Below are 24708 nucleotides of genomic sequence, written 5' to 3' on the forward strand. Positions count from 1 at the left end.
TTCAAATTCCCTAGCCAACACCAGTGATCCAGAGACTGAAACTTGGTTTAGGATGAATCCCTGAATGTTCAGGAAAGAAAGAAAAAACTGCAAGCAGCAAATATCCCTGATCCACAAAGGATTTATCCTCTGTTCTATGGGTGAGTTGATTTCAGTCTTTCAATAGTCGCATTTGGTAAACAAGAATCCTCGCAGGACACCAAAGTGTTTTAACTTAACCCAGCTAGAGTGCCTACACAAATATCGTAATGCAGACCTAGTGTCTCTAATGAGCTGTGATCCTAGGTCATACAATCTGTTGAAGAAGATAATCCTGGCTGGATCAAAATCAAAGGCATTTTTTTAAAGCAACACCAGGCCTTTTCCCCCAGTGGAGACTCAAAGCAGCTCACACCATTCTTCTAATCTCCATTTTATCCTCACAGGAACCCTGTGAGATGGCCCAGCAAGAATCTCAGTAACCAGGAATTGGTAAGTGAGAATCTAGAAACTGGCCAATGTGGGCTGTAATTTACTATTTGTGGTCTCTGGTTGTCTCCTGAAGAAGAAGAAGAAGAAGAAGAAGAAGAAGAAGAAGAAGAAGAAGAAGAAGAAGAAGAAGAAGAAGAAGAAGAAGAAGAAGAAGAAGAAGAAGAAGAAGAAGAAGAAGAAGAAGAGGAGGAGGAGGAAGAGGAAGAGGAAGAGGAAGAGGAAGAGGAAGAGGAAGAGGAAGAGGAGGAGGAGTTTGGATTCATACCCTTCCTTTTTCTCCTGCAAGGAATCTCAAAGTGATTTACAAACTCCTTCCCTTCCTCTCCTTCTGAGAGAGTTTTGAGAGAACTGTGACTGGCCTAAGGTCACCCAGCAGGCTTCATGTGGAGGTGTGGGGGAAACAAACCTGGTTCACCAGATTAGAGTCCACCACTCATGTGAAGGAGCAAGGAATCAAACAAGGTTCTCCAAAATAGAGTCCACTGCTGTTAACCGCAACACCATCTTGGCTGCTCAGGCACCAGCTGCCAGCTGTTCTCATGCCAAATGAAATCTTCTGCTGTATGTAGGTTGGGGGATTCCTGGGAATTTGGAGGTGGGTGGACTGCTGTGGGTTTTCTAAGCTGCGAAGTCATGATTTGGTGGTTTTTGCTCGTAACGTTTCGCCCACATCTATGGCTGGTGTCTTCAGAGGCATGTGTTCACCATGGTTACACAGCCTGGAAAACCCACAACAGTCATTTGATTGAGACCTTGAAAGCCTTCAACAGTAAATTTGGAGGTGGCTCTTAGGATTTGGGGAAGGACTTCAGCAGGGTACAATTCCAAAGCCATTACCTCCAGAGGACTGATCTGGAGTCCCAAAAATCCCAAAGGCACCTGGTGAGATCCCAAAGGCACCTGGTGGGCCACTGCGAGTAGCAGAGAGCTGGACTAGATGGACTCTGGTGTGATCCAGCAGGCTTGTTCTTATGTTCTTATCTCTAAAATCTAAGGTAAAGGTAAAGTTCAGTTGTGCTTGACCATGGGGTACCACTGCAAGCAGTGATTTCATAGTCAAGCTGTTTTTGTGGGGTAGTTTGCCATTGCTTTCCACGACTATTCTTTACCCTGTAGCTATGTGTTAGGTACTCATTTACCAACCAAGGAATGGCTGGCTGGCTGAGTTGACCATGAGCCAGCTGCCAGGATATCTGACTCACGGGGGCTCGAACTCCTGACCGTGTGATTGGCAGTGCAAGCACTTAACCACTACGCTATGCGGCTCCTCCTCTAAAATCTAGAGATCAGTTAAATTCCAGGAGATCTCCAGGCTCCACCAGGAGGTTTGCAACCTTCGCTGAACGTAGGGAGTTCCAAGGAGGTGGTGTCAAACATCTTAACACTCTAATTGTACAAGGTTTCAGTCAACAGTGGCTCAAGGAACCGTGACTAATAGGATCCTTTCCCATCCCATCCCTTGTGAAACAAGGACACAAATATTGGCACAAGAGCTCAGCAAACTCTTAAAGCCGGTTTGGAGAAATGTTAGACCAAGAGGTGTGGTGTGGTTGGGTGGCAGGGGGAAAACCATGGAGATTGAAGGAGGGAGAAAGGGAGTCAGAAGTGTGGACAGAGGAAATAAAGTCATTTTGGGAAACCTGACAGAAGTTCTAAAGAAGATGTTCATCTCCCGCCCACCAATCTGCATTCCATAACTTAAACATGGCCTGCCCTGGGTGTTGCTACAGGGGCTCACACAATGCAAACACTGGCAGTCAAGGGTTGCTACCCAGAGCTAGAACAATGGCAAACCACTCAGGGGCCCATTATACACAAGATATCTGCTGCGCTGTAGGGGTGAATGTCCGTCGCAGCAAGATTTCTTGTTTAGATGTATTTCCTTAAGACCCACTTTCAATTTACATTCCCCCCATGCCAAGCAAACCCACTTCTAGCATGACTTTAATTTTCTTCACCAGCAGAGCAAGGGAGGTTTGCCAGTGAGCACAGCTTTACCCTGTCATCTTACCTCCACCCACCACCAGCCCCTCCCACTCCCTCGCACATCTCTCCCCTTCCCCTTTTAAGATATGCTATAACTTCATTTTTTATTTCTCATATTGATATATTGATATAGACAGAGAATCACTGCAAAATCGCTGTCTTTTATTGTGTTTGAAAACCTCCAAATGGCACACCAGCCATTTTCCTCACACTTACTTTTCCAGAGCCATTGCAGTTAACTATAGGATGGGGTGGGATGGGGGGAACGTCTGCAGGATGAATTATGAATTGTGGGCTAACCTTTAATAACAAGTCTCTCTATCCTTCCACAGCACCACCAGCAGAAAGTATATGTGTGTGTGTGTGTGTGTGTGTGTGTAGGGGAGGGAGAGATATCAGTTGTAGGACATGGCCCCCTTCTTCATCAGAGTGTGGTCTAGGGAATTGTTTTGCTTTGCCTCTTTCTTTTTGGGTGGGGTTATTTTGGAAAGGAGGTACAATATCGATATAACTGCAATCACTGATATATCAACATAACTCCAATTTAAAGCCCTTCATCTTGAAACTACTGAGGGTGATGAGATCTGTGCCTTCAAGAAGGAGTTGATGGGCAGAGTTAAGAGAACCAGGAAAAGCAGAGGCCTGTTGAGACTTCAGCAAGCAGGCTGCAGACCAGGCAGTGAATGCCTCCTTGCATATAAGCAGAGAATTGTGAGGAGACCACACTACAGCCCCACTGTGCAGCTAGGAGCCCTGAAGTGAGCATTTCATGCATAATGGGCCTGGATGTCCCTTGCCTTGAAAACTCAACTGGGTTGCGATAAGTCCGCTGCAACTAGAAGCAAAATAACATGTATAATGCAGAACTGTAAAGTTGCTAAACCTTTCCGCACCTCTCAATTTCCCCCCAGCTGGACTTAGTTTCATTTTTGGAGCTTGTCCGGGAGAAAAATGGGTAAAAGAGATAGTTTGCACATCTCTTTTGCACATGGGAAGGTGGGGGATGTATTAAGTTCATTCTACTTCTTGATTTTCTCCTACTTGTATTTGCTTCGAATTGTATTTTTATTGTAACCCACCCTTAGATTATTGTAAAAGGTGGGAATAAATCAAAATAACAACAACAACATCAACAACAACAACACATCACACCATCCTTATGTTTTTGAGACAATCAAAGGGCTGACCCTCTCATGTTTACCTTGACCGTTCTAAGAATTCAGGATATCCAGTTCCTTCCTGGAACGGTTTGCCCCTGAAAAGGAACAGTTCCTCCACAGCTCAGTTTCTCCAAGCTGACCTCTCACTTCCCCACATTTCCATTTCCCAGATTTGTCTGTTCTGAATGCTTTTGTTGAGTTATTTCTATAAGGACCTCCGGAGATACTTTGCAACAACAAGAACCTTGGCCCTAGGAGTGCCTGTCTTGGAGTAAGCCTTGTGGGATTTACTTCTTCACAGAAGAAGGCTTCAAGAGGAAAGCTCAAATTCTATTGTTTCCATATTACCCCGGAGTAGGGGAATCTTTCTCCATCTGCCAGCCCTGGAACCTGACAGGTAAACTAACGTTAATCCATTATTAAATGGGGCAAAACACTTCCCCGGAGTGGGGAGTTGAATTTGCATTGAACCAAATCCCTCCTTTAGTGTCCCTCCTTTGGTGTCCCTCCTTTAGAAAGCGATGACTCAGTCTTTCAATATACCTTTAAGTGCCACCTTAATAGGTTGGGGACTCCCTGCTATATAAACTCTGCTGGCTGGGTGTTGAGATAGGCAGGTGCTCCCGGCAGGTAAGTGTGCTTGTTTCGATTGTTGCCTCTGTCATGAAGGTGTGATGGAATGGAAAGCTCTAAGCCTTCACTTTATCGTTGAGCGACCTGATGAAAGGATGACAAATTATGAGTTTTAACAGATGACATCTACATCAGTATTGAGGATGGATAAAAACAGGGGGTTGGGTCCAGATGACAATTCCCCCACCAGCCGTAGACCCCCTTCCCCCAGGAGCAGCAGTTTGTGTAGATCATTGGGCTGCAGTGAGAGGCAGAGGCAAGGAAGTTGTTGCTGCTACTGTTATGATTGGTGGTGGTGGTGTTAAAAACATTTATTAGTCACCTTTCTTCCATAGAGAACTCAAGACGGATTACAATATAACTAAGGTGGTTAAGAGCAGGTGCATTCTAATCTGGAGGAACCGGGTTTGATTCCCCGCTCTGCCGCCTGAGCTGTGGAGGCTTATCTGGGGAATTCAGATTAGCCTGTGCACTCTCGCACACGCCAGCTGGGTGACCTGGGGCTAGTCACAGCTTTTGGGAGCTCTCGCAGCCTTACCTACCTCACAGGGTGTTTGTTGTGAGGGGGGGAAGGGCAAGGAGATTGTAAGCCCCTTTGAGTATCCTACAGGAGAGAAAGGGGGGATATAAATCCAAACTCTTCAGACTCTTCTAAAATCCATGTATGCTAAAATTTTAAATCCCATTTTAGGAATGCTAATAAATTAATCAAAAGCAGTCCTAAATAAAACTGTCTTCCACTTCCACACAAAGCCCTTTCTTCTGCACCCACCAAACAAACTTCTTTGACAGGCCAGGAAAGCCTGTCCCTTTGTCCTTCATTCCCAGGCAAGAACATATGGAAGATAAAGATCCTTTACCAACAAAGGAAGATTGCATACAGAAGGTCACAGAATATTCAGAAATAGCAAAATCAACAACTTTATAAAGCAACAGTAATACAGAGAAGTTTGCAGAAAACTGGAAACCTTTTACGGACTACCTTTTGAAAAAACACGGTAGAAGAGAAATAATTGCAGGATTTGAGATTGAAAAGAAAACAGCAGATTGAGATAGAATATTAGAAATGATAGAGTGTGTAGAATGGATTAGAATTCAACAATGAGATCGTGGGAAGTCATTCTTTGGTGTTATGGTGTGTATAGCTTAGTGGGTTATAATAGGTTTAGGGGACTAGTTTTAAGATGTGCAGAGCTATAATTTAATTTTTGGTTGTTTGTTGATTTTATTTATACTCTGTATATTCTATGTTCACCGCCCTGAGCCCTTCGGGGGAGGGCGATATACAAACATAATAAATAATAATTAAAAATAATTAGTTGTTGTATGAGTTATGTTTTAATCCCTTTGTGTGCCTATTTTTCTTTTTTGTATTCCATATTTTTGTTTTGAATTGATGTGGTGATGGTGTGAAAGTGTTGACTTTTTTCGTTCTTTGTATGCTGACAAAATAAAAAAAGATTTTAAAAAAGAAGATAAAGGTCCTCCAGATACCCTAGTCCTACGCCATGGAGGGCTTTACAAGTCAAAACCAACATATTGAATTGGGCTTGGTAGTGGATTGGTTAGCCTGGGTAATTGCTGTAGTTTGAGGTCATACTCCAACCAGCAGTATAGTTGAAACATTCTGCACTAGCTGCAGCTTCTGAACAGTCTTCAAGGGTCAACTAAGGAGAGTGCATTACAGTAATACAGCAGTCTAGATGTAACCAAGGCATAGCCCGCTGTGACTAAAGCTGACTGAATCAGGAATAGATGCAGCTGACAAATTAGCTGAAACTTTGCAAAAGCACTTGAGGCCAGAAGTTCCATTTCTTTCAGAAAATTTAGTCTGAATCCAACCCAAACATTTGGAAGAAGTTTACCAGAATTTCCAATTCGCCAAAGTTTAGGTATTGCTCTTTTTTCACCCTCTGGAATATGGAATTATGACCCAATCCATTTGAATGGTGCACATTTGTGAAGCAGAGTGTTTGTTGATCAGATTATTTTTCTATCGAGTAAAGGTAGGTATTTGCTGACAGGTCAATTGAGATATCTAGTACTTCAAAATATTATTTGTTTGCATAGAACATGCTCAAATATGGACTTGGGGATATAATTTGTTGACAATAACTGCTAAGCTGCTATAGGCTATCCCTGAGGGTCACTTTATATGATAATTTTTGTAATATAGAGCTAAATCTCTGTGTCAAAAAGGGAGTCTCTGTTATGGGGGGGGGGAGAAAGTGTCATCAAGTCACAGGCAACTTAAGTGTCATCAAGTGTCACAGGCTGCATCCCACAGCCCTCCCCCAAGAAATTCCCCATTGACTACAATGGAGTCAAGGCACTTTAGAGCACAGAATCTGGGGAAATTTCTTTGGGTGACTTTCAGGGGTGCATTGTTAAATCTACTGGCACCAAAATTTTGGGGTCTCATCCAGAGACTGTCCTTATGATATCCCCAAAGTTTGGCGAAGTTTGGTTCAGGAGGGCCAAAGTTATGGACCCTCCAAGGGGTAGCCCCATATTCTGTTCGCTCCCATTGGAAACAATGGGGAATGGGCCACCCATTTTGGGGGTCCATAACTTTGACCCCCCTGAACCAAACTTTATTAGACTCAGGGGGCATCATCAGGACAGTCCCCGGATCATACTCTGAAATGTTGGTGCCGCTAGCTTTAAAAACGCACCCCCTTCAGGCCAAAACGCAAAAAAACACCAAAATACCCCAGAAAAGCCCGAATAGCTTGCATTCGAATTTGTTCAGATTCGGGCAGGGCATATTCGGCCAATTTTCACCCGAATATGTCCAAATTCGCCCATATTTGGCCAGAATCTGGTATTTGTTGCAGCTGAATCTCCAAGTCTAAAATCAACAGAGGTGGTTTGCCACCACTTGCCTCTGCATAGCAACCCTGGGCTCCTGTGGTGGTCTCCCAGCAAAGTGCTTACCAGGGCCAAACCTGCTTAGCTTCTGAGATGGGCCATCCAGGTCAGGGCATTACTAGGGTAAGCATGAGCTGTTTCTGATGTGCTAAGATCAGCTGTGACTTGAGGACACTTTACACCCACACCCACATATAAGTGACCCAACACTGTTAAAACTTGGCTTGGAACTGAACACCCTGCAGGGACCAGCTTCATTGCTCAGCAAACTTCACTCATGCAGTGGCATTCTGTACAAGCCCAGAGTGAACTGCCAACACCATGCACAGGTCAGCATCAAAACAGAACCAGTAATTAATCAGACAGTCCTCCGTCTTAACCAGCGTTCTTGTTCTCTTTTGCAGCCATGGGAGCCAGGATGCTGCTGCTAATCAGCGTTGGGATGGCTCTCTTTGGTGGTGAGTAAGAAACCGGTGTCTAGGGACTGTACCTCCAGACTCCTGCCTCGACCAGGAGAGGGTTCATATGGTCCAGGAGAAACCCCAGGAGAAAGACTTACCAAGGCCCCAGGAGGTGCAATTGGGCTGGATGAGGGTCCTTAAAGGCTCTGAGGGAAGAAAAAGGGTGAAGGCCTGGGTGGTCGAGGAGGATACTCCCATATAGCTACAGCCTGACTCAGGATCTGTTAGCCTTGAAAAACACCACTGAAGTGCATGGCCATGCCAGCAGGGGCTGATGGGAATTGTAGTCCATGAACCTCTGAAGTGCCAGAGTTGGACACCCCTGGTCTAGAACCTGAGAACGGTGGAGTTTGGGGAAGGGAGGGACTTCAATAGGGTATAATGCCATAGCGTCCCCTTTAAAGCAGCCATTTTTTTCTGGGTGAACTGACCTCTGTCACCTGGACAGCAGATGTCCAGCCATCATCTGGAGGTTGGTAACCCTAGGATTACAGACTGCAAAAACGAAGGGATTGGGGTGATCAGATGGTCTACCCACAAGAATTGCAGCCAGGAAATGATAGCAGTTGGTGTGGCTTTTGTTATTCAGGGACTCTGTAAGAAAAAGCTAGATAATGCCTCTGTTGTAAAGCGGTGTTGGACTAAGATCCGGGAGACCAGGTTCAAAGCCGACTTTGCCACTGAAGCTTGATGGGTAAACTTGGACCAGTCACATGCTGTCAGCCTTACCTCCCTCACAAGGGTGTTGCAAGGATAAAGTAGAGGAGAGAACAATGTTCTAAGATGCTTGTGAGAAAGGTGGAATATAAATGAAGTAAATATGTAAAATATCTGTGCTGTTGTCATTTCCTACAAAGTTTCTTTGGGTGGGAGAAGTTCCATCGATACCAGAGCTAGAAATACCAATTCTGGCTTGTTTAATTTCTGAAGAGTCAGGGGTGAAGCCTGGGGACAGTGGAGTTTGAAGGGGGGGGGACCTTAGTGAGATATAATGCCATACAGTCAACCAGTGGTGGGATTCAAATAATTTAACAACTGGTTCTGGTGGTGGGATTCAAATAATTTAACAACCGGTTGTTTACAAGCACCATTTTAACAACCGGTTCTGCCGAATCCCACCACTGCAGTCAACCATCCAAAGTAGCCATTTTCTCTCGGGGGAATAATCTCTGTCGTATGGAGATACTGGGGGATCTCTAGGTCCTAACTGGGGCCTGGCAACCCTTACAGGGGCATATAGACCCTTCTTCCCTTGCACCCTGAGCCTCCGGAGAATTTGGTGTTGAAATGTTTGATACGTTACATTTTGAAAATGCTGCCAGCTGAGATCCTACGCAAGCCAGATAAGGGGAAGATAACAAACTTAACCCTAAAACAAGAATTAAGTACCCGAAGATCAAGAATTGGCTGGGGCCACTAGGTAAGAAACTGCGGCATAACAAAAATGCAAATGCATTGATTACAAATTAAAAACATCACATCATAGTAGAAGGCCCTATGTCCATGGTGGCAAACCTTTGGCACTCCAGATGTTATGGACTACAATTCCCATCAGCCCCTGCCAATTGGCCATGCTGGCAGGGGCTGATGGGAATTGTAGTCCATAACATCTGGAGTGCCAAAGGTTCGCCACCACTGCCCTATGTGATATTTTCATTTGTAATCAATACATTTGTATTTTTGTTCTACGGCTGCAGTCGTACTCCAATATCTCATCTGGTGTGTTGTTTTGTTCTCACATTACGAAATGATCCCTTGTATAAATCAACATCCTGTAGTGTAGAAAAGGAGTGTGACCAACCTTATCACTCTTGCCGTTTATGGTCAATTGTATCAATAATGTAAACCACCTTGAATTCATTAAAAATAAGTAAAAATCAATATTTCCCATTCCAAGGAAACCACAGTCCCCATCTTTCCCTTTCGAGAGTGCCTCATTACAATTTTTTACTGGTGTGGATTGTTACGGTGTTCATTCATTAAAGCTGAGCTCCTTTCCCAAGCTGTCTAGAAGATCTATTTGGGAGTCTAGTTTCTAGAATAGACGGCATGCCCTGCCACGCCTGGAGCTCCTGCGGGCTGCTGCAAGAGATTTGTTGGGACAGACCAACTAGATAGGCCCCACCTCCCCCAACCTTTGGGAGGTTTAGAGACACCAGCCTGACGTGGGAACTGGGGGCCCCTGGAATTACAGCTAATCTCCAGACTACAGAGATCAGTTCCCCTGGAGAAAATGGATGCTTTGGAGGAAGACTTTAGGGCATCCTGCCCTAATGAGATCCCTCTTCTCCCTAAGCTCCATCCTACAATCTCAGGGGCCACCGGGAGATCTTCTGCTATTACAACTGGTCTCCAGGCAACAGAAATATATTCCTCTGGAGAGAATGAATGCTTTGAAGGGTGGGCTCTATGGCATTGTACCTTGTTAAGGCACTTCATTACCCCAACCCCTGTTTTCTCCAGGCTCCACAACTTGAATCTGCAGGTATTTCCCTACTTGGATCTGGCAACCCTGTCCCTTCATCTCCTGCTGATAGCCAAGGGCTACCTGGCAAATGTAAGGAATTGCTGCCAGTGCCACCACTGGCAGGGAGGTTCCAGGGAGTCCCAGGTTGATGATGTCGGTATGCCCCAGGCCACTGTCACGACCTCCTTTCCTCTTGACTGGGGTCCCGGAACCACGGCTAGTGCTGATTTGACTCTCACTGTATTTTCTTCCTCCAGGCTCTTGGGGCCACTGGGGCTCCATGGTATGGCTGGTGTTGGTGCCACTTTGACTGCTACCATTCACTGCTCCTCCTGTCAGGGCTCCAGGAGGTTTGGGGTGGTACTAGTGGTACAGAGAGTCTGGGGCTGCCACCAAACATTCCTAATGTAACTGGGATGTCCTTTGGGAGTTTGACTCAGTTGATCTTCCAGGCGGCATCCCTTTTCATTAATAGCCTCTCAAAAATGATATTTACATGCAGGGATGTAGCTACTAAAAATGGCGCGTAGGACAAGCACTACCCAGTGTTGAACTGAGAACCCCACCCCCAAACTTCACGTGTAGTTCAGGGTGGGGTGCACCTCGGCAATGGACCATCCTTTTCCCTACTCTGCTGCCTGTGCTCTGCCTGTCCTTTCCAGAGGCCGCAGAGCAAAGGCTAGGTCTCCCTTCAAGGGGTAGCACCTAGGGTACATGCCCTACCTGTTGCACCTTTGGTACGCTTCTGTTTACATCTCTCCATGGGGACCTTCCCTAACCTGGATAGCCTAGGCTAGCCTGAACTCATCAGATGTTAGAAACTAAGCAGGGTCAGCCTTAGTCAGTATTTGGATGGGAGATCACCAAAGAACTCCGTGGTTGCTACACAGAGGCAGGCAATGGTAAACCACCTCTGATGATCTCTTGTTTTGAAAACCCTACGGGGTTGCCATAACTCAACTGCGACTTGACCGCAAAAAAGGGAAAGAAAATATCTCCAACAGTATTGCTTTTTCCTTTTCCCCATTCTTCCAGGCCTCCATGCTGTAGCCCCAACTGGCCGGCAGTTCATTACAGCTTTCATGCAAAACTACAAGATGGACCATCCTGGAGCTCAGTTCCAGCTTTTCATCTCTGGCTACGCATCCTCCACCAGAGTCACCGTCTCAATCTACAAATCCCAATTCCGAGGCAACTTCATCCTCACTCGGGGTCAGACGCAAGTCGTGACGATCCCAAAATATGCTGAGATGCCCGGCACAGCTAAATTCTGCAACACAGTTCTGGTGGAAGCGGATCAAGATGTTTCCGTATTGGCACTCAACTCCAAGCAGAACTCAGCTGACACAAACGTGGTCTATCCCGTAGACAGTCTCGGCACAGAATACTTCATCCTCACGCCTCCCGGAGACGGAACCGGGTTATATAAGGAATTCTCCATCATTGCGTGGCGTGAAGCTGTTGAAGTGGAGATCTATCTCAAGGGGAGTGTGAGATTCCAGCAGCGTATTTACAAAACGGGAACCAAGCTGAGTGTCTCCCTTTTGCCGTACGAAGCCGTCCAGTTCCAAAGCCGGCAAGATCTCTCTGGCACGCGCATCAGATCATCACAACCGGTGGCGGTGCTGAGTGGCCACAGCTGTGCCCGCCTGAACACCAAGTGCAACCATGTAGTGGAACAGCTACTGCCCGTGACTAGCTGGGGTCGGTCCTTTTTTGTTCCGCCGCTCTCCTTCCAGACGAAGTATGACATTGCCTATATTGTGGCCTCCCAGAGCACCCTTGTCACCTACTTCTCCGGTGGGACTCATAAGAACCAGCTCGTCATGGCTGGCACAGTTTTTCAGCTGAAAGTTACCCCGTCGGCTCCCCTCTACATCTCAGCCAGTGCTGGCATACAAGTCTTCTTCTTCTGTACCGGTGGTTCATATAACAGGATAGCTTTTGACCCTTTCCTCCTCAATATCCCAGATACATCCAGTTATTGCACTTCCTACTCCCTCAGGAGCCAGACGGGCTTTGAGAACTATGCCCTCGTCATTGCAAAGAAGGCGGTGGCTGCTGCAGTTGCCATGGATGGAAAGCCGTTGGGCGGTGTTTCTTGGAAGCCAATTCCAGGATCTGAATATGTGTGGAGGGAGTACAGCCTGGGGGAAGCGTCAAGCCAGTATACAGTGGGCCATCCAGACACCCCCTTTGGCCTGCTGAGTTTTGGTATTGCCAATCAGAATGGCTATGGGGCAGTGGCCCTCTGCCAAAGTGGTGAGTCATGACCAGGGACGAGGATCATGGGGCTGAATTTATCAGGAGCAAACAATTGTTAAAATGCAATGTAGGTACATGTAACGTAGCTAGGATGCTGGGCTATGATCTAGGAGACCTAAACTCGAATCCCCGCTCTGCCATGGAAGCTTGGATCAGTCCCTCTCTCTCAGCATTACCTACCTGATAGGGTAGTTGCGAAGATAAGGAGTGGAGAATATCATTCCTGTTAGCTACTTTGGGAGCAGGAAGAAAATAGGTTAAAAATATCATGGCGTGACAAATAGTCCCATAGAACAGCTATGTCACCATTGTTCCACTCTATCCCAAATTTTAGATTCTTCCCTCCTTTCCACATACTTTAGATGAGTTTGTAATGACCTTTATGCCTTTTTCTGCATTTTACAATTATCTTGTCACCAAATGCTATGATTTTCCTTTGAATTCTACACTTTTTTCTTCTTTTCAGTTTTGGAAATCTTTTCCCTTCATTGTTCCTCCATTGTTCTCCTGAGCACTTTAACCATGATTTTTTTTAAAAAAAATCTGTCTCCAAGGCAGCTTCCCTTGAACACATGATCATATTGAAACAGTCTTTATTTCTCCCCCACCTGGTCCTTCGCCATGCCCTGTGTAGTTTCCCAATTTCTCATTCAGTCATTTTCTCTTCCACTCCTCCTATTTTTGAAATGATTTAATTTTTTAATCTTTTTTATGTCAAACTTGCAATGTAACTTTGAGGCAGAGATACAAAGAAGTGGGGTCAATTAGATCAGCTTTGTCAATTTCACATGGAACTTGCAATGTTAATGTTCAGATAGAAATACAAACTGGATCAGCTTTGTCAATTTCATATTGAACATGTAATGTTAGGGCACAGAGTAATTTTGAAGCTGGGGTCGATTACATCAGTGATAGAAAACTGATATGCTGAGGCAATTGCTGCATGTAAATGGGTGCTTCAGCAATGGTTGCGTGTTACTACAGATCGAATTTTGCCAGTCAGAAAATGTTGTTCTTTTTGGGGGGGAGCTAAGTGTTTCTATTCCGTAAGGTAATGGCGCCTGCTCCATGTATTGTTTTGGCCTCCGTTTTGGGTTGGTAATTCTCAATAGAAGAAAAGGAGGCTGAGACATTTCTGAATTGCCACTTCAAATTGCTCAGTATTGCTACAGCAACTGTGCAAAAGGAAAAAGGGGGAGGGTTGTTCTTCTGCATCATGGTTGACATCTCTCCATCATTAGGAATAACATATTTCCAGCAGTACCCTGTGGGAATAAATGCAGCTGAAGTGACAAGGGGTAACCCCCGCTCCCCCCCAAAAAATGACAGGGAGAAATGACAGATATGTGGAGTGATTTCACAGAAAATGCTTCCAAAACATAAGGTCTGACCCCTGGGAAAAACTGTGGTAAAGCTGGGCATGTGGAAAAGTTCTATGTGTCAGAGGAGTTTTCTGCTCTCCTTCGGGCTTAATGCAATGTGAAAGTGATGACTTACAACACTGGAAAAGACCTGCGCTCAACCTCATAAGACCATTTTCCCCAATTATTCCATCATGACCTCTCTGATTGACAAAGAAAGCCTTTTGAAGTTTCCAAGCTACATGCCAAGTCAGGATTATATGAGAGGCCGTCCTAGTGGTTAGCCCTCTACTTTGGCATTCTCTTCTTCTAAAGACTCATCCCCGGCCTCTCTTGCAGTGTGGTGCCTGGCAGTCCTGAAGCTGGCGACCACAGCCCTGGCATAGAGGGAGCCGCCGGGCACCATGCCGCAGGAGAGGCCGGGCACAAGGAGGTAGGGGCACAATTTGAGGGAGGGAGAAAATTTGGGGTGAGCCTGGGGGTGCCATTTTAGTTCTTACTCCAGGCCAGGGGGTGCCATTTTGTTTAGGTACACCACTGTTGGGGGTAGCCAGGAATAGAGAGAGACAGAATGATGTGAAGATGATTTAATTGTCTTTGCAGTTTCCCCCTGACCTAGATAGCTCAGACAAGCCTGATCTTGTTAGAACTCAGAAGCTAAGTATAGTCAACCTTGGGTAGTACTTGATCTGGAGACCACCAAGGAAGTCCAGGTTGCTATGCAGAGGCAGGAAATAGGAAACTACCTTTGCAGGTCTCTTGCCTGCCTTGAAAACCCCGAGGGGGTACTAAAAATGGGCTGTGGCTTGATGGTTCTTTCCCCACAACTGCAGTTCTGTGATTTCACATTACCATTCCTTGTCTCAGAAAAAAGCAAGAGATTCTCTCCATCCCACTGTACCACCTGTTATGTTCAAATCAAAGAACCTTTATTGGCATAACAATATCGTGGTATTATATACACAGGTCCACTTAACTAAATAGAGGGGAACTAAAATACAAAACAAAGAAAAAAGAGGGAAAAGTTCAGATTTTGCTCCTAGAGCGCTGTTTCGTATACGAATCCAAGTATTTGGCAACTGCGCCAAATAAAGACTGTTTCAATATGATCATGTGTTCAAGGGAAGCTGCCTTGGAGACAGATTTTTTTTTAAAAAAAACTAGGGTTGTCCAACAGAAAGGAAATCTTTTGCAAGTCAGATGCATATTCTTTTTTGAGTAGCAGGGATGACCTGTTATGTTTATCTGCTAGACGACCACGCATCCTATCTCTTTTCTATACATTTCCACATCAGTTTTTTGCTCCGTTTGGTTCCTTACTCTCCCAATAACCCTTTTCATTGCCTTTTCTTGCCAGCCTCTCTGCTTCCTCCCAAACCTTCCTGTAATTCTGTGCAGTGCCGGAAGAAGGAATCCTGCCAGATAATCAATGACCGCCCGGTTTGTGTGCCCCAATCCAGTGGTATCTGCTGGGCCATGGGTGACCCTCATTACCGGACTTTTGACAAACAGAAGTACAACTTCATGGGCACCTGTACCTATACTATGGCCAAGACCTGCGGATCAGATTCAACCCTCCCACCTTTTCACATCACGGCTAAGAATGAAAATCGGGGCAGGAAAACAGTATCCTATGTCGGCTCTGTGACAGTCCAGGTTTACGGGTATCATATAAGCGTGGCCAGAAATGAACGTGGCCTAGTTAGGGTAAGGATCAAATTCTAACGTCACGGTTGTGTAAGTCAGTGCCTAAACAGATACTGCGGTTTCTTTTCTTCTTGTAAGAGATTAGAGTATGGTTGATTATGAATCCTCCATGCATGCTGTTACGAGTGAATAACTATAGTTACTATAGATGAGGGGAAATTCCTTCAGCATCACTATTTTGAGACCATTTTTTCTTTTATTCCTTAATTCTTCAGAGATAGGAAATTAGGGCTGGGGTAGGTAATTTGTTACCCAGCCAGTGGGGGGCTTCAAATAATTTAACAACCGGTTCCAGTGGTGGGCTTCAAATAATTTAACAACCGGTTCCGGTGGTGGGCTTCAAATAATTTAACAACCGGTTCCGGTGGTGGGCTTCAAATAATTTAACAACCGGTTCCGGTGGTGGGCTTCAAATAATTTAACAACCGGTTCCGGTGGTGGGCTTCAAATAATTTAACAACTGGTTCCGGTGATGGGCTTCAAATAATTTATCAACTGGTTGTTTACAAGCACCATTTTAACAACTGGTTCTGCCAAAGTGGTGCGAACCTGCAGAATCCCACCGCTGCCCAGGGCTGGCCAGTGTGAGCCTTATTTGGAAAAGCTCTTTCATAACGCACTAACTGATCTCCCTGCTTGTAGCTAGCCCTTATACTGCTGTGTGATTCAAAAACCTCCTGCTTTGTAAATGTCTAGTACATATAAATAGCTATTGTAATTTTAGAAATTATCTAGCATTAACGATGCAACTGGATTTTCTTAATTTTTCCCCCCTCTAATGACTAACACGGCCACATTTGAACAATTGTTGTGGGATAGGAGAGGATCCATGTTACGGGTTTATGCTAGGCCCGAAGAAATTCGGGCTTTGGATTCCCCAGTCTGCATTCTGAAGTGGTAATGCTCTCACTTAAATGTAAATTAAGACCAATGGTATTTCAATCTGACTCATTTTAGGTAGTTATTGTAATTTTGATCTACGCCTATTACTTTTAATCAAAGAGCTTATCTTGCATTTTGTAAGTATTTTCTGTTGGTCTAAGACTGCAATAAATCTAAATTCTGAAGTGGTATGGTCCAAGAGTTGCCAACCTCCAGGTGGAGCCTAGAGATCTCTCCAAGCTCCATGTCGAAGCTGGCGGCTGTAATAGCCACGTCCCACAGTTAGGGGTTGGACCCTTTTTCGTCCACACCAGCCGTATGATTTCATGAACTTCCTTTCATAACTGGGACATTGTTTAATGTGTCTCTAATGACAACTTTTACTATATCAGGTGAACAACCAGCGTTCTCGCCTGCCTATCTCCCTCCATGACGGAAAACTGCGCCTCTACCAGAGTGGGAGGTTGGTCGTTATTGAGACTAACTTCTTGCTAAAGGTCTCCTATGACTGGAACCACTACCTACTAGTGAAGATCTCCAGTAGCTTCTTTGAAAATGTTTGTGGCCTGTGTGGTAACTACAACGGGGACCCTGCTGATGATTTCAAAACTGCAAGCGGGTCCTTGGCCCCCAGTCCCGTGGAGTTTGGTCACAGCTGGAAGGTGGAAGATGGTGATAGCCTCTGCCAGGACGACTGCCACGGAGAATGCAAGAAGGTGACCGTGGAGGTGCTCATCAAATATAAAGTGGAGCTCTTCTGTGGCTGGATCAGCAAAAAAGAGGGTGGCCCGTTCAGCCACTGCCACTCTGTCCTTGACCCAGAGATCTTTGTGGACAACTGTGCCTATGACCTTTATATCTATGGGGGCTACAGACAGGCATTGTGCCAAGCACTGGAGACCTATGCAGATGCCTGCCAGAGAGAAGGAGTTGTCTTATCTGACTGGAGGACGCTCACTGGCTGCCGTGAGTAGAATTAATTGCTCAGGGGGTATGATTGAAAATTGAGCACTGACCTGGATGGCTCAGGCTGGCCCCCTCTCATCAGATCTCAGAAGCTAAGCAGGGTCGGCCCTGGTTAAAACTTGGATGGGAGGCCACCAAAGAAGTTCAGGGTTGCTATATAGAGGCAGGCAATGGCCCACCGCCTCTTTTCCTCTCTTGGCTTGAAAACCCTCCGGGATCACCGAAAGCTGGTGGCAACTTGATGGTGCTTTATTAATTAATTGATTGGTTGATTGATTAGGCTTGATATACCGCCCAGGCGCCCACCCCCAAAATAAACTACCACAAAACACTATAAAACCCCAATAAATACCAATATATAAATTAAAACATAGCAGTCAACATAACCAGTTAAATAGTAAATGAAACGACAGTAAATAGTAAATAAAACAACAGATGGCAGCCCGTGACTGATGCATCCTCTTCCATACATTCCTGGGAGGGGATTGGGCTGTGATGGCAATAGTCGGATGGTAATACACACAACATACTTACAGAGCACACATGCAGAATGGGTACTGTACACTTCCCATCAGCGGTTACTTCTGGGAGATACCTCCAAATTCCCAAGCAACAGAGACTATGCCGTTGCGGATGGTGATCTCCTATATTTTATTTATTTATTTATTTTATTATCATATTTATATACCGCCCCATCCCCTGAGGGCTCTGGGCGGTGAACAACAAATTAATATCACATAAGCAATAAATAATTAATATAAATAACATCATTAAAACATAAAATTACAGCGTTCTACAAAAACCACTTGGCGTCCAGTATTAAAACTATCAATAAAACCCTCCCAAAGAGGGGGACAGTAGATCTAGATGTCTCAGCTCCCAGGGTGTTAAAAAGGGAGAGGCAAAGAGGGCGCTCAATGGCTGGCCTCCCCAAAAGCCCAGTGGAACAACTCGGTCTTACAGGCCCTGTGGAACTCTCCAAGATCCCGCAGGGCCCGGACAGTAGGAGGAAGAGTGTTCCACCAGACGGGGGCCAGCCGTATCATTGAGGGGCTGGGGACCACCAGTAGATTGGCCTCTGCCGAACGCAGAGGGACATATGGGGTAAGGCGATCCCAAAGGTACGAGGGCCCCAGGCCGCGCAAAGCCTTAAAAGTTAATACCCATACCTTGTGGATGATTCGGAATTCCACTGGGAGCCAGTGCAGCTGGCGCAGTACAGGCTGAATATGATCATGGTAGGCACCTCCTGTAAGTAAGCGTGCTGCCGCATGCTGGACCAGCTTTAACTTCCGGATCAGGCGCAAGGGCAGGCCAGCGTAGAGCAAATTACAATAGTCTAGCCTGGAGGTGACCGTTGCATGGATCACAGTGGCCCATTTAGGTCAACGGGAGGAAGAGGGCCAGCCAGTGGGGGCCTGACGGAGGTGGAAAAACTATAGCAACCCGGGTTGTATGGGCCACCTGGGTCTCCATTGAAAGAGACGAATCCAGGTGGACCCCCAGGCTGTGAACGGAGGGGGCCGGTGCCAATGAAAACCTGAAACCATATCTCATATCCTTCTGGAATGTCATCTTCATAGTAACCTGCGCATGATTTTAATCCACCCTTTGTTGCTTCCAAGTCTTAATCACTCTAAATTCCAGACCACTTGCTTTTTGTTACGTGATTGTAGTCCATCGATTACCTTGGCAGTGGCTAAGTTCTTGGAAAACATTTTAAATACCAATATTTAAATTGTTCTGAATTGTAAGCGTATTTGCAATTTTGTATGCCATTATAGGTTGACTTGACTTGAATTGGGTACTGTACACTGTCATGCCATGCAATTTTTCATTAGAGTAGGATTTTACAAAGCAAAGGAGTTAGACAATATGAATGGTTTGTTTCTTGTTAATTCAGGCAGGCAGCTCGAAAACACAGCACCTTCCCCATGTCAGATAGCCAGGTTCCGTCACTATCCTTGCAGTCGCTTCTCGATCTTGGCAGCAAGAATGGCATTTTCTGAGATTTGCTTCCTCTTGTGCTGTGTGATCGATCATCACTGCTGGAAGCAACCATTCTGACCTAGGGGTGTGGCAAGACAGGCACTCATGTACCAATGCTTTCCCCCCTTCTTTTTAACTCTCCACAGCAATGGCTTGCCCCGAGAACAGTCACTACAAGCTCTGTGGCTCCGCGTGTCCCGCCACTTGCAACGACCAAGCTACCCCCACCAACTGTTCCTCCTTGGCTTGTGTGGAGACCTGCCAGTGCGATGAAGGGTTTGTGATGGATGCTGGGAAATGCATTCCCCGGGCTGCCTGCGGGTGTGTTTTTGAAGGGAGACTCTTCCCCCCCAAGGAGGAGTTCTGGGGAGACAGCACGTGCACCAAGCGTTGCATCTGCGACCCGCAAACCAAGCAAGTGACTTGCCAGAGAGCGAGTTGTAAGAGTGGGGAACACTGCCAGATCCAGAACGGCATCCAGAACTGCTACCCAACTGGCTTTGGAACGTGTGCTGCCATCGGCCACTCCCACTATCACACCTTTGACGGCCAGCATTTTAACTTCCAGGGCACCTGTCTCTACCAGTTTGCGGGACTGAGCAAGAAGAGTCAGGAGCTGGTGGATTTCCAAGTCCTGGTGCAGAACGCACGCCAAGGTGGCGGGTCTCCGTCCCTGAACAAACTGGTCAAGGTTCAAGTCTACGGGATTGAGATTACCCTCAGCTGGGCTTATCGTGGAAGAATAATGGTGAGCTTACGACAGCCTTCCTGTATCTCTATTTCTTCAGTTGAGAGAGGCTAGTGCTGTGGTGGCGAACCTTTGGCACTCCAGATGTTATGGACTGCAATTCCCATCAGCCCCTGCCAGCATGGCCAATTGGTCATGCTGGCAGGGGCTGATGGTGGGGGTGGGGGGGGGGGGGGGGTGGGGGGGGGGGGGGGGGGTGGGGGGGGGGGGGGGGGGGGGGGGGGGGGGGGGGGGGGGGGGGGGGGGGGGGGTGGGGGGGAGGGGGGGGGGATGGGGGGGTGGGGGGGGGGGTGGGTGGGGGGGGGGGGGGGTGGGGGGGGGGGGGGGGGGGGGGGGTGGTTAGGAGGGGGGGGGGGGGGGGGGGGGGGGGGTTGAGGTGGGGGGGGGTGGGGGGGGGGGGGGGTGGGGGGGGGGGGGGGTGGGGGGGGGGGGGGGTGGGGGGGGGGGGGGGTGGGGGGGGGGGGGGGTGGGGGGGGGGGGGGGTGGGGGGGGGGGGGGGTGGGGGGGGGGGGGGGTGGGGGGGGGGGGGGGTGGGGGGGGGGGGGGGTGGGGGGGGGGGGGGGTGGGGGGGGGGGGGGGTGGGGGGGGGGGGGGGTGGGGGGGGGGGGGGGTGGGGGGGGGGGGGGGTGGGGGGGGGGGGGGGTGGGGGGGGGGGGGGGTGGGGGGGGGGGGGGGTGGGGGGGGGGGGGGGTGGGGGGGGGGGGGGGTGGGGGGGGGGGGGGGTGGGGGGGGGGGGGGGTGGGGGGGGGGGGGGGTGGGGGGGGGGGGGGGTGGGGGGGGGGGGGGGTGGGGGGGGGGGGGGGTGGGGGGGGGGGGGGGTGGGGGGGGGGGGGGGTGGGGGGGGGGGGGGGTGGGGGGGGGGGGGGGTGGGGGGGGGGGGGGGTGGGGGGGGGGGGGGGTGGGGGGGGGGGGGGGTGGGGGGGGGGGGGGGTGGGGGGGGGGGGGGGTGGGGGGGGGGGGGGGTGGGGGGGGGGGGGGGTGGGGGGGGGGGGGGGTGGGGGGGGGGGGGGGTGGGGGGGGGGGGGGGTGGGGGGGGGGGGGGGTGGGGGGGGGGGGGGGTGGGGGGGGGGGGGGGTGGGGGGGGGGGGGGGTGGGGGGGGGGGGGGGTGGGGGGGGGGGGGGGTGGGGGGGGGGGGGGGTGGGGGGGGGGGGGGGTGGGGGGGGGGGGGGGTGGGGGGGGGGGGGGGTGGGGGGGGGGGGGGGTGGGGGGGGGGGGGGGTGGGGGGGGGGGGGGGTGGGGGGGGGGGGGGGTGGGGGGGGGGGGGGGTGGGGGGGGGGGGGGGTGGGGGGGGGGGGGGGTGGGGGGGGGGGGGGGTGGGGGGGGGGGGGGGTGGGGGGGGGGGGGGGTGGGGGGGGGGGGGGGTGGGGGGGGGGGGGGGTGGGGGGGGGGGGGGGTGGGGGGGGGGGGGGGTGGGGGGGGGGGGGGGTGGGGGGGGGGGGGGGTGGGGGGGGGGGGGGGTGGGGGGGGGGGGGGGTGGGGGGGGGGGGGGGTGGGGGGGGGGGGGGGTGGGGGGGGGGGGGGGTGGGGGGGGGGGGGGGTGGGGGGGGGGGGGGGTGGGGGGGGGGGGGGGTGGGGGGGGGGGGGGGTGGGGGGGGGGGGGGGTGGGGGGGGGGGGGGGTGGGGGGGGGGGGGGGTGGGGGGGGGGGGGGGTGGGGGGGGGGGGGGGTGGGGGGGGGGGGGGGTGGGGGGGGGGGGGGGTGGGGGGGGGGGGGGGTGGGGGGGGGGGGGGGTGGGGGGGGGGGGGGGTGGGGGGGGGGGGGGGTGGGGGGGGGGGGGGGTGGGGGGGGGGGGGGGTGGGGGGGGGGGGGGGTGGGGGGGGGGGGGGGTGGGGGGGGGGGGGGGTGGGGGGGGGGGGGGGTGGGGGGGGGGGGGGGTGGGGGGGGGGGGGGGTGGGGGGGGGGGGGGGTGGGGGGGGGGGGGGGTGGGGGGGGGGGGGGGTGGGGGGGGGGGGGGGTGGGGGGGGGGGGGGGTGGGGGGGGGGGGGGGTGGGGGGGGGGGGGGGTGGGGGGGGGGGGGGGTGGGGGGGGGGGGGGGTGGGGGGGGGGGGGGGTGGGGGGGGGGGGGGGTGGGGGGGGGGGGGGGTGGGGGGGGGGGGGGGTGGGGGGGGGGGGGGGTGGGGGGGGGGGGGGGTGGGGGGGGGGGGGGGTGGGGGGGGGGGGGGGTGGGGGGGGGGGGGGGTGGGGGGGGGGGGGGGTGGGGGGGGGGGGGGGTGGGGGGGGGGGGGGGTGGGGGGGGGGGGGGGTGGGGGGGGGGGGGGGTGGGGGGGGGGGGGGGTGGGGGGGGGGGGGGGTGGGGGGGGGGGGGGGTGGGGGGGGGGGGGGGTGGGGGGGGGGGGGGGTGGGGGGGGGGGGGGGTGGGGGGGGGGGGGGGTGGGGGGGGGGGGGGGTGGGGGGGGGGGGGGGTGGGGGGGGGGGGGGGTGGGGGGGGGGGGGGGTGGGGGGGGGGGGGGGTGGGGGGGGGGGGGGGTGGGGGGGGGGGGGGGTGGGGGGGGGGGGGGGTGGGGGGGGGGGGGGGTGGGGGGGGGGGGGGGTGGGGGGGGGGGGGGGTGGGGGGGGGGGGGGGTGGGGGGGGGGGGGGGTGGGGGGGGGGGGGGGTGGGGGGGGGGGGGGGTGGGGGGGGGGGGGGGTGGGGGGGGGGGGGGGTGGGGGGGGGGGGGGGTGGGGGGGGGGGGGGGTGGGGGGGGGGGGGGGTGGGGGGGGGGGGGGGTGGGGGGGGGGGGGGGTGGGGGGGGGGGGGGGTGGGGGGGGGGGGGGGTGGGGGGGGGGGGGGGTGGGGGGGGGGGGGGGTGGGGGGGGGGGGGGGTGGGGGGGGGGGGGGGTGGGGGGGGGGGGGGGTGGGGGGGGGGGGGGGTGGGGGGGGGGGGGGGTGGGGGGGGGGGGGGGTGGGGGGGGGGGGGGGTGGGGGGGGGGGGGGGTGGGGGGGGGGGGGGGTGGGGGGGGGGGGGGGTGGGGGGGGGGGGGGGTGGGGGGGGGGGGGGGTGGGGGGGGGGGGGGGTGGGGGGGGGGGGGGGTGGGGGGGGGGGGGGGTGGGGGGGGGGGGGGGTGGGGGGGGGGGGGGGTGGGGGGGGGGGGGGGTGGGGGGGGGGGGGGGTGGGGGGGGGGGGGGGTGGGGGGGGGGGGGGGTGGGGGGGGGGGGGGGTGGGGGGGGGGGGGGGTGGGGGGGGGGGGGGGTGGGGGGGGGGGGGGGTGGGGGGGGGGGGGGGTGGGGGGGGGGGGGGGTGGGGGGGGGGGGGGGTGGGGGGGGGGGGGGGTGGGGGGGGGGGGGGGTGGGGGGGGGGGGGGGTGGGGGGGGGGGGGGGTGGGGGGGGGGGGGGGTGGGGGGGGGGGGGGGTGGGGGGGGGGGGGGGTGGGGGGGGGGGGGGGTGGGGGGGGGGGGGGGTGGGGGGGGGGGGGGGTGGGGGGGGGGGGGGGTGGGGGGGGGGGGGGGTGGGGGGGGGGGGGGGTGGGGGGGGGGGGGGGTGGGGGGGGGGGGGGGTGGGGGGGGGGGGGGGTGGGGGGGGGGGGGGGTGGGGGGGGGGGGGGGTGGGGGGGGGGGGGGGTGGGGGGGGGGGGGGGTGGGGGGGGGGGGGGGTGGGGGGGGGGGGGGGTGGGGGGGGGGGGGGGTGGGGGGGGGGGGGGGTGGGGGGGGGGGGGGGTGGGGGGGGGGGGGGGTGGGGGGGGGGGGGGGTGGGGGGGGGGGGGGGTGGGGGGGGGGGGGGGTGGGGGGGGGGGGGGGTGGGGGGGGGGGGGGGTGGGGGGGGGGGGGGGTGGGGGGGGGGGGGGGTGGGGGGGGGGGGGGGTGGGGGGGGGGGGGGGTGGGGGGGGGGGGGGGTGGGGGGGGGGGGGGGTGGGGGGGGGGGGGGGTGGGGGGGGGGGGGGGTGGGGGGGGGGGGGGGTGGGGGGGGGGGGGGGTGGGGGGGGGGGGGGGTGGGGGGGGGGGGGGGTGGGGGGGGGGGGGGGTGGGGGGGGGGGGGGGTGGGGGGGGGGGGGGGTGGGGGGGGGGGGGGGTGGGGGGGGGGGGGGGTGGGGGGGGGGGGGGGTGGGGGGGGGGGGGGGTGGGGGGGGGGGGGGGTGGGGGGGGGGGGGGGTGGGGGGGGGGGGGGGTGGGGGGGGGGGGGGGTGGGGGGGGGGGGGGGTGGGGGGGGGGGGGGGTGGGGGGGGGGGGGGGTGGGGGGGGGGGGGGGTGGGGGGGGGGGGGGGTGGGGGGGGGGGGGGGTGGGGGGGGGGGGGGGTGGGGGGGGGGGGGGGTGGGGGGGGGGGGGGGTGGGGGGGGGGGGGGGTGGGGGGGGGGGGGGGTGGGGGGGGGGGGGGGTGGGGGGGGGGGGGGGTGGGGGGGGGGGGGGGTGGGGGGGGGGGGGGGTGGGGGGGGGGGGGGGTGGGGGGGGGGGGGGGTGGGGGGGGGGGGGGGTGGGGGGGGGGGGGGGTGGGGGGGGGGGGGGGTGGGGGGGGGGGGGGGTGGGGGGGGGGGGGGGTGGGGGGGGGGGGGGGTGGGGGGGGGGGGGGGTGGGGGGGGGGGGGGGTGGGGGGGGGGGGGGGTGGGGGGGGGGGGGGGTGGGGGGGGGGGGGGGTGGGGGGGGGGGGGGGTGGGGGGGGGGGGGGGTGGGGGGGGGGGGGGGTGGGGGGGGGGGGGGGTGGGGGGGGGGGGGGGTGGGGGGGGGGGGGGGTGGGGGGGGGGGGGGGTGGGGGGGGGGGGGGGTGGGGGGGGGGGGGGGTGGGGGGGGGGGGGGGTGGGGGGGGGGGGGGGTGGGGGGGGGGGGGGGTG

General features: G+C 54.7%; 1 protein-coding gene across 1 annotated transcript in view; it reads left to right on the forward strand.

Moving 5' to 3' along the window:
* Nucleotides 1–4216: 4216 nt before the first annotated feature.
* Nucleotides 4217–24708, forward strand: part of LOC125435444 (IgGFc-binding protein-like) — a 52757-nt gene continuing 32265 nt past the window's right edge. Inside the window, exons 1-6 of the mRNA XM_048501644.1 lie at nt 4217–4247; nt 7526–7579; nt 11085–12311; nt 15033–15382; nt 16657–17230; nt 19366–19967. Coding sequence (XP_048357601.1) covers nt 7528–7579; nt 11085–12311; nt 15033–15382; nt 16657–17230; nt 19366–19967 — 2805 coding nt within the window. The 5' untranslated portion in view covers nt 4217–4247; nt 7526–7527. The remainder of the gene's footprint in view (nt 4248–7525; nt 7580–11084; nt 12312–15032; nt 15383–16656; nt 17231–19365; nt 19968–24708) is intronic.

This window comes from Sphaerodactylus townsendi, linkage group LG06 (assembly GCF_021028975.2).
Source record: "Sphaerodactylus townsendi isolate TG3544 linkage group LG06, MPM_Stown_v2.3, whole genome shotgun sequence".
Lineage (NCBI taxonomy): Eukaryota > Metazoa > Chordata > Lepidosauria > Squamata > Sphaerodactylidae > Sphaerodactylus > Sphaerodactylus townsendi.